The sequence below is a fragment of the Halichoerus grypus genome, chromosome 8, assembly GCF_964656455.1.
Source record: "Halichoerus grypus chromosome 8, mHalGry1.hap1.1, whole genome shotgun sequence".
NCBI lineage: Eukaryota > Metazoa > Chordata > Mammalia > Carnivora > Phocidae > Halichoerus > Halichoerus grypus.
Genome location: NC_135719.1, coordinates 126,550,732 through 126,559,841, shown reverse-complemented (window position 1 = coordinate 126,559,841; position 9,110 = coordinate 126,550,732). Strand labels below are relative to the sequence as shown.

At 40.0% G+C, this 9,110-nt stretch overlaps 1 protein-coding gene across 3 annotated transcripts in view; it reads right to left on the bottom strand.

The window, feature by feature from the left end:
• Positions 1-299: 299 nt before the first annotated feature.
• Positions 300-9,110, bottom strand: part of GPATCH2L (G-patch domain containing 2 like) — a 54,906-nt gene continuing 46,095 nt past the window's right edge. For all 3 annotated transcript variants that reach the window (XM_036068555.2, XM_036068553.2, XM_078053999.1), the window contains exon 10: positions 300-5,269. In XM_036068555.2, coding sequence (XP_035924448.1) covers positions 5,109-5,269 — 161 coding nt within the window. In that variant the 3' untranslated portion in view covers positions 300-5,108. The remainder of the gene's footprint in view (positions 5,270-9,110) is intronic.

Below are 9,110 nucleotides of genomic sequence, written 5' to 3'. Positions count from 1 at the left end.
CTTGGGTTTGTGGGCTTAAGTCATAAATTAGAGCCTAGCCCAATTCATACAAATAAAACCTAAAGAAAAAGTGGTTGTGATTTCATTTCAAAGCTTTAGGATTAGAGTACCATATTCTGAAACACTGAATCCAGGAGTCGGACGAAAAAATAGAACATGCTGTTGCTATTGGCCACCAAGCCCTGCAGAATCACTGAAATGTAAAACAAAGACAATAGGGTGTGATTAAGTGGATCACTGAAAATTGATTTTTACACGCTCTGAAGTACCGAGATTAAGTCCTAGCAAAAGATCACCAATAACGAAACAAGTATTTATTACACAATACTATGTACTCAGGGTGGTTTTTTCTTCCAATTATTTTCATTTTTGTGAGCCATACCTTAAAGACTTCATCATTATTATGCTGGAAAATACACGACATTTTCCCAGGAAACGAAAATGTAATGAACAAATATCATGAAATCATGGATAGCAGTATCTTACACAAATGTTTTACTGTCTATTGTGAAAAATGACTATCACTCACAGACTAAAAATTCATTGTTATATTTTAATCCACTTTAAAGGTTGTTTCCATCCATCTAAATATGGCCTTGATGGCAATTTTCTCCACATCATTCTTTCTCAACATTTCCAGATCTTTTAGGGGCTTTTAGGGAAAAAGTATGGGAAATAAAGACATTAACAGTTTCTGCAAAGAATCATATACAAAACATGTCTATACTTATGGAGGGAAATATAAGTGCACCTCAGAGCTTAGGGGGATGCCAATATATTAAAACACTTAGGTACAGCAAAGCCTGTGGTTCTCAAACGTCCGCGTGCATCAGAGTCCCCCGGAGGCCTTGTGAGACTGCCCGGCCCACCCTCAGTTTCTGATTCGGGTGGGTCTGGTGGGGGCAAGTATGTGCTGCTGCTGGTGGTCAAGGGGCCCCAGCACCCCTGCTCTAAGCATCTCTCCTTCTCTTCCTCATGCCTTCTCACTTCTGGACTTTGCCAAGATTGCTTTCCCTGGTCAACATCTTCGGGATCTGCCTCATTCTTCAATACTGTACTTGAAAAGTTTTTATCCCAAAAACTTGGCAATTTTAGTGTTTATCATGTCTATTTGCAGTGGCAGGAAAATTTCTCCTTTTGGCCATAAGTTTATTTTGCCGGACTTGTTAAGAACCTTTCAATCCACACTGTTCAGCAGGATCATTCATTTTCCTTGCTTCTTTCCGATGTTGCTGTTTCCAGGCATTTGACATTCATCTGTTTGGGGATCTTAATAATAGTTTCGTGAAAGCATCTCTGGGCCGCTATAGCAGAACCCACCAATTCCCTCACCTTCTCCCTGTGTGCCATTTCCTGATGGGTTAGGAACCCATCCTGACTGCTCCACCATCTGTAACTCGACTAGCTGGCACGACCGGAGCAGGAGATAAGGAACTACTGACAAGTAAGACAGCTCAAGCATTAACAAAGGAAGCAGCTGACACCAAGAGCAAACTGCTTTTACCATCCCTGCCGCCACCCCGTGAATCATGACATATCCCGTAAACTGTGCCCTGGACCAGCCAGGTAGAGTATGCACAGCTGCTAGAGTAAGCACTCGGTTCTCACACCGGCTCACAGAAGGTGCCCCGGACCTATAGAACACTGACTGTGGCTCCTAATGCTGAGATTTCTACAAAGCCTTCTCTCCGGGAAACCAAAAGTATATGGCCCACACCACAGTAATGAAGCCAAACTAAAGACCTGAAATGAATTAAACATCCCCCGGAGCCCAAGTGGAGAGGCCACCCCATGAGCAATGACACTGGGAGCCTAGCTCCTTCTCTTGTTCAACTCCAAGTGACCTCTGTGCTGGCTCTGCTCCTGAGGCTCCAGAACTTCCAACGCTGTGGTCTAGACTGCGTTTCTGATGCCGAAATGCAAAAAGATAGATCACAGTCCTCTATGTGGGATTCATAAGTAGTTTAATTACCTATCGTCAGTGTGGAGCTTTACTCATTAGCAAAGGATGCCACAAGCATCACGGAACAAGAAATTTTGTTTCAGCTTTTGGTCATTTTGCTGCCAAAATGGCCTTGTTTGCAGCCTGTTTCACAGCCCAGCAAAACAAAATTTTCAATTGCATTTGATTTCAAAAGAATTCAAGGTTAAATGTGCCTTATTGATCAAGCACGCACAACTCAATAAAAGATCACACTCTGCCTCTCCTAAATTTGGCACCATGTAAACAGCTAATTCCCTCTTCTGCACGGTTCTTACCAAAAAGCAACACAAGAGTTTTGATGCAAATGAACTTGTTCCCTTTAAAATGCTGCATCTGAAAAATAATCTCAAATTCCCTTAAACTCATAAGTAAAACTAATTTCTACGAATGATGCTCATGGAAGTGGATAATGTCTTGACTTTTGCTCCTTGTGGAAAATACAGATTAGGATTCAGACAGGCAGATTGTGTAGCCAGCTAGGATAAATCAGAAGCCTGAAATAAGTAAGAACTGTGGAACTCAGCTTCAGTTACTACTTTTAGGCAGATCAAATAAACACGAGCTCAATGATTATCCTCAAAGGAAGTCATGCTATCAGTTTTTTCAAGAGACTTAAAACCTGATTTTGAAATTGTATCTTTTGTTGTAACAGACTTTACTCAATGTATGACATCATACACTTTGGTATATAAAAAAGAAATTTAAAATTTATGATTCAAAAAACACTCAATTCCAAGGTTATTCCTCTGGAATTGACTCATATAGAAAACAAGCAAAGTAAGTTGGTTAATAATTCTGTCAGCATGCTCATGCAGCAGCTTAAAATGAGGAGCACGATTTACAACCCTGTGTTGGAAAGTATTAATAGCTACTTCTTAGGCAATTAATTTTCTTCCCCACTTATTACAGGCAGATATGGCATTTTTGGATAATCCTCAAGGGATGTATTCAAAATATGTAGAAAAGCATGCCCAAGAAAGATGATAAACATTCATGACACACTGTTTCAAAATTATGGGTCTCAGAGTGACTCAGGTCTACCAAGGAAAAACAAAAGATTATAACCCAGGGCAGAGGAAGTCCGAAAGTCTGGGATTTTAGTCTTGGCTTGATCATGTGACTTTTGGGCAAGTCGCTAAACTCTGTGACCATTCTTGTCTCTAAAATGGCAGTACATCCTAGAGATGTTTAAAATGTAAATAAAGTCATATATATAAATTATTTGTAATCACAGGTAGAAAGGAGAATTGCCAGGCAACAAGATTCTATCTGAACTGTGGAGATCTGAATAGGCCATGATCACAGGACCCATCTCTGCAAGAGCCAGAGCTTAGTGCAAAGAAAATAAAATTATGTCCATGGATTTTTTTCCCCTTGAATCCAACAAATATGTTAGAAATGTGTCTCAGGACATGATGGGAACTAGGTAAGAATGCACATATGACAATAAAACCCCCCTTCATCAATAAAACAATTTAGTAGTGCCATTTTATATTCAACAGGCATTTTTATTTTCTATACTGCTCTGGATGTAGCCCCAATGGACAAAAGGAGAACTAGGGGTGGCTCCCAGGGACGCTGGTTTGGCTTTAATGCTACTCCTCACTTCATAATCTCCATGTGCCCCTCCCTCCACCAGACTCCTTGTTATGGACAATTGACGTGTTCTTCCTCTTAAAGAAAGTGCCATTTAAATTAGCTTCAAGTCCCCCCTTCCAACTAGATTCACACCCACCCATCAACAAGGAAACCGTGGAGTTAGCACGGATAGGTAAGGACTATCATTTTTAAAGGGAACACGACAGAGCAGCCGACCCTCACATTGTGTGTGAGGAAAAGGGACAGCTGCACTTCAGGGATAGGAGGCTCTGTCCCACTCGGCACCTAATTCAAGCACAGAAGATATCCAGGGGCAGGGCTGGGAGTTCCTCTGGAACGTTACCAGAGAAGTGGGCACTTAGAGAACAGTTTCTCTGTATTTCAGAGCAAATGTACTCAATTCGTACAAAAAAGAACCCGTCTGTCAACCAGGCCACAAATGACAGGCACTCTGGATAATACTTTTTTAGAGAGGGTGGCTTTTCTCCAGCAGCTCCAGGCAGTCACTTATTCCTCATTTTGACAAAGTAGCATCCAACTTCAGGCACGGCCGTATATATAACTCCACGTGCAGCTGAGCCGTCATAAACACGCCAAGTATAAAGGCGTGTCAAAAAGACATTTTTCTCCCCAAAGTATGTCCCCGAGAAGCCATTATTATAATAGAGTGTGAATTTCTGCTGCAGGTTATTGACCTATAAGCTAACAATAAAAGTCCCATTTCATACATAAAAGCTTATACTGTGACATGAAGTATTAAGACACAATCCACTGACTATTTTAAGTTTGCTGAACAACGAAACCATTTCTTCATTACGTTATGAATGTACATATCCTCCTGCGGGAGAACACCAACTCTGGCGATGAGGCAAAGTATAGTCCAGCTGCCGGAGATCCCATTAGGCCATCCAGAAACATGGAAGAAGCTCCCACTGTCCGTGTTGCTGGTGTCTCCTCTGAGGCTCCCAAATGAGAACTTGGTGAATTTGGCTTATTGGCACTCTCAGTGAATCAAGACCAGGCTCAAAGGCAAACTATCTCCTGTAAACACAATTCCACACACAGGTCTCAACTCAGTGTTTACATCTGTCTAGAACTGGCTACAAATTTGGGACTTCCTCAAATGATGTTAAAAGCTATACATGTAAAGTATGCAAAAGGAGTTACTAGTTTTTCAAGAAAAGAGACATACCTGCAAAAAGCAACAGCTCTGTAAAAGGAACTGTAGGTAGCTGTTGGGACAACGACAGCAATGTAACAAATATAGCATAGGATGACCTTTTTTTAAAAAAATTGCTGCTGCAATACTTTACTAACTTTAAAAAAACAAAACAGAACAAAACAAAAACAGATTTCCATAACATGATTTTCTAAGAGAAAGTGTCCACTGCTTTGTTTGAAAGAAGGGTCATCCCGGCGATGAAAGGATTGGGAATGTCAATTACGATATGCAAGACTCTGCGGTACCAAGTCTGGGATGCGTTTCACAACACCCAGTAGCTCCTGGTGGGTTGATTCCTGCTCTCTAGCTGTATCCAGGGCTCTTTTCTGGTGGCATTTTAAAAAACGTAGCTGCAGCTGAGTCAGTGGCTTTCTCTGCGGCAGAGGTCCTGACCAACCACTCAGGGTTTGGAGATTTCTGGACCTGCGATGCTGGTGTAGTTGTTTCCACTACATCCACATGAACTGGTAAAGTGGTTACAATAAAAGGAAGGAAGAAAAGATCAAGGGGAGACAAATTAGAATCAGAGACACTTCACTGCACAATTCTCTGAATGCTTTTATTTTATAACCTATGAACCCAAGGGGCCACATAAGGTTTTTTTTGTCCTTTCCAAAAAAAAAAAAAAAGGAGGCAAGATTTCAGTGAGAGTAAGTATTTCTCTACCTGAGAAAATGGGTTTAACTGAACAAATAAATAAATTCAATTGTACAAATTCATAATGCAGTCATGATCACTTACTGAGCACTTATGAGCTAGGCACTATGCTATGTAAATACTGTCCAACCAGAATCTGTTTTCCTAATGCAAACCCTTGCAAGTAGGAACCGTCATCTCCATATTCTGGATCAAAAAAGTGAGGCAGAAAGACAGCGGATACACTGCTCAGGGACACAACAGAGCTGGTTAAGTAGCAAGATTCAAGCTGAGATACTGGACTTCAAGCCCTAGGCTCTGTTACACCCCATGCCTCCAGTAACAGTATTTCCAATAAATAGCATATCATAAGAAAAATCACACAATCAGGCCCAGTGTTTTTCAACAAGGACACCAAAGACATTCTGGACATGATCATCATTGCTTGTGCAGGGCTGTCCTGTGTATTTTAGGACACTTACCATTCTGGACCCCATCCAGTGAATGCCAAAAGCACTCCTCAGTCATTGTGATGACCAAACACTGTCCTCCCATTTCCAAATGCCCCCTGAGCAGAGTGGTACAAACTACCATCATGCCCACTCTGTTGAGAGTGAACGAATATACACCAAAATACAGCAAAATCTAGACAATTTTCATTTTTACCTTGTCACTCAATTAATTCCACTCCTAGGAATGTAACCAGAATAGTAATTTTCAAGTTGTGGGTCACAAAATCAATTTAGTAGGCCATGACCAGTACTTTTTTTCTTAATGGAAAGGAACAGGATATATCCGAGTGAACCCAAGAATTTATTTCAGATTTACATGTACACTCACATACATATTCGAACATGAATTTCTTACTGTGAGTTACGGCAAAAAAAAAAATCTGTAGGCTATTACTCTATGGCACATATACAAGAGCTTCTTGAGGGCAACAGTTTTCAAGCATTTTGGAACCTCAACCACAGCAGCAAAAAATACATTTGACACCACAACCCAAATCTCTGTCTCTCCCTCTCACACAAACACGTGCACAAGCACTCACTCACTCATATTTAGCTGAAAATAAATTTCATAAAACTGTATTTACCGTTACTATATGGTATTCAACCGCAGTGGGGAAAATCCCTTATCCTAGGAAAACTGGGGTTTTTTTGCTCTATATTTTTTACTATGGTAAAACACACATAACACAAAATTTACCAATTTAATAATTTTTATGTGTACAGTTCCGTGGCATTAAGTACATTCACACTGCTGTACAAGCATCAGCACCATCCATACCCAGAACTTCTTCACTCTCCCAAATGGAAATACTGTACCTGTTAAATAGTAACTGCCACTCTCCTCCTTCCCCAGCCCCTGGCAACCATTATTCTACTTTCTGTCTCCACATATTTGACCATTTGAGGTACCTCGTATAACTGGAATCATACAGGATTTATCCTTCTGTGTTTGGCTTATTTCACCTAGTACTATGTCTTCATCCATGCTGTCGCATGTCAAAGTTTCCTTCCTTTTCAAGGCCAAATAATACTCCCCTGTATGTATAAACCACATTTTGTTTATTGATTTATCCAGCAATGGACACTTGGGTCACTTCCACTTTTTAGCTCTTATGAATAATGCTGCTAGGAACATGGATGTACAAATATCTGTTTGAATCCATGCTTTCAATTCTTTTGGGTATATACTTAGAAGCGGAACTGCTGGCTCATATGGTAGTTTTATGTTTACAATTGTGAGGAGCCACCACCCTGCATCCCATAGCGGCTGCACTATTGCACATTCCCACCGCCAATGCCCAAGGGTTCCGATTTCTCTCCATCTTTCCTAACATTTGTTGTTTCCTGGTCCTTGATATAGCCATCCTAAGGACTGTGAAATGGCCCAGAAACACTTTTGCACATGTTCTCCCAAAGACCAATGCAGTATTTTTCACAGTAGCATAAAATGGGATATAATCCAAATGTCCATCAGGAATGTTTAATTATAATATACTCGGCGTAGTCATACAATGGAATACCATTTGCATATGGTGGTGTAAAAAAAAAAAAAAGGATTTTGGCAGGACAAAAACGAATAATCTCAAAACATAACTGGGTGAAACTTATAACTTATAAAGTAAGACATTCCATTTATACAAGCCTCCAAAAAATGCTAACTAGACAATGTATTGCTTAGAGAGCTATATGTCTGTTAAAGCTAGCTGAAAAAATTCCCAAAGAATGATAAATGATTAACAAAAAACCATATTCACGTAACCAAAAAACTGTATGAGGACAATGGTTACCTACGAGGACAGTGGGAAAATTTTAAAGGCGATGTTCATGTTCTTAAAGTGGATGGTAGGTACATGGATATTTGCTATATTGTTTTCCTTGACACCTTATCCATCTTCTATAAATGTTCTTTTATAACCATTCAGTATTTACTAAAAAACATTTTTAACTTTAAAAACCATTTGAATTTTAAAAAGGGGCAGTAAGAAAAAAGTAAAAAGGGGCAGTAAGAATCTGCCTTATGACACCTGAGGCAAGGGCTAACCTACAATGGAACTACTGAACCCAATCACAGGGTTAGAATAATTTTTAGAATAACTGTTTCAACTTTAAGATTCCATTCACTTATTCAAACAAGAAATATCTAGTGAGATCATTCTCTGTGCTGAGTACTATTTTAGATGCTCAGGGTACAGAAGTGAGCAAAACATTCGGCTCTCGCAAATACATCTCTAGCATCACTGGCCTGGTATTTGGAATCTGATGTAACTAGTTAACAGATTAACAGCTGAGTACCCTTCCAACTGATGCTCTAAGGACACATATCCTATCCCAGAGACAGGAAGGTCAGAAGAGGCTCGGGGGGATGGCCAAAATAGTAAGGGCTCTGAATACAATGTCTTATCATCCCCCAATTCTCCTTTACCTAAAAGCCACGGGTTTAATTTTTGAAGGAATGGGATTTGTACACCAAAGGCTCCATTCTTGTCATTCTAATCAAGAAAAATCATCTCACGGAAATGAAATCTGGTTTTCATTGAGTTTCTTACGCTTCTTATAGCCACTTAATCTCAAATCTTAGAAAAAATACCCCATTTTTTCTTTTCCAACCACATTTTTTAAGAGCATATAGAGCCAATTCACTTCAGCAGGAGGTACAGACTTTCCCTGTTCTGGGGCTTTTGAAACAGAAGCAGGTTCTTACATGGTTACTCGCTAAAATCCAAGGGTGGCTCTGTGTACCAGGTAACTGTGTAGGTTATAAAGTCATAAAGGGAAGGGGAGTGGAGATAAAAAGAAGAAAATAAAGGTGCTACACTTTCAAGAAGGATCTACTTAATGACCCTAATGAAAAGGTCTTTTTCCCTGGCCTTTCCTGAGTGTTAATATAAAAAGACAAGGAAGACAAGCTACTCCTTTCTGCTCTTCACCTCTCTAGCCTTATTAATACCTTTAAATTCAGTCAATCTCAACTCAAAACTTTCCACCGGGGGGGGAGGGGAAAAGGGAAAAGATTTGTGGCTGCATGTTTAAGAAAGAAGCTGAATTCATCACAGTGACAGGGGAGAGTGTTGGCAGAGATCTGAGCTATTTATTCTTTTAGGAAAATCCTATAAAGAATGACACAAGGAAGCCTCTATCTGCAGTCTTGTTCATCACA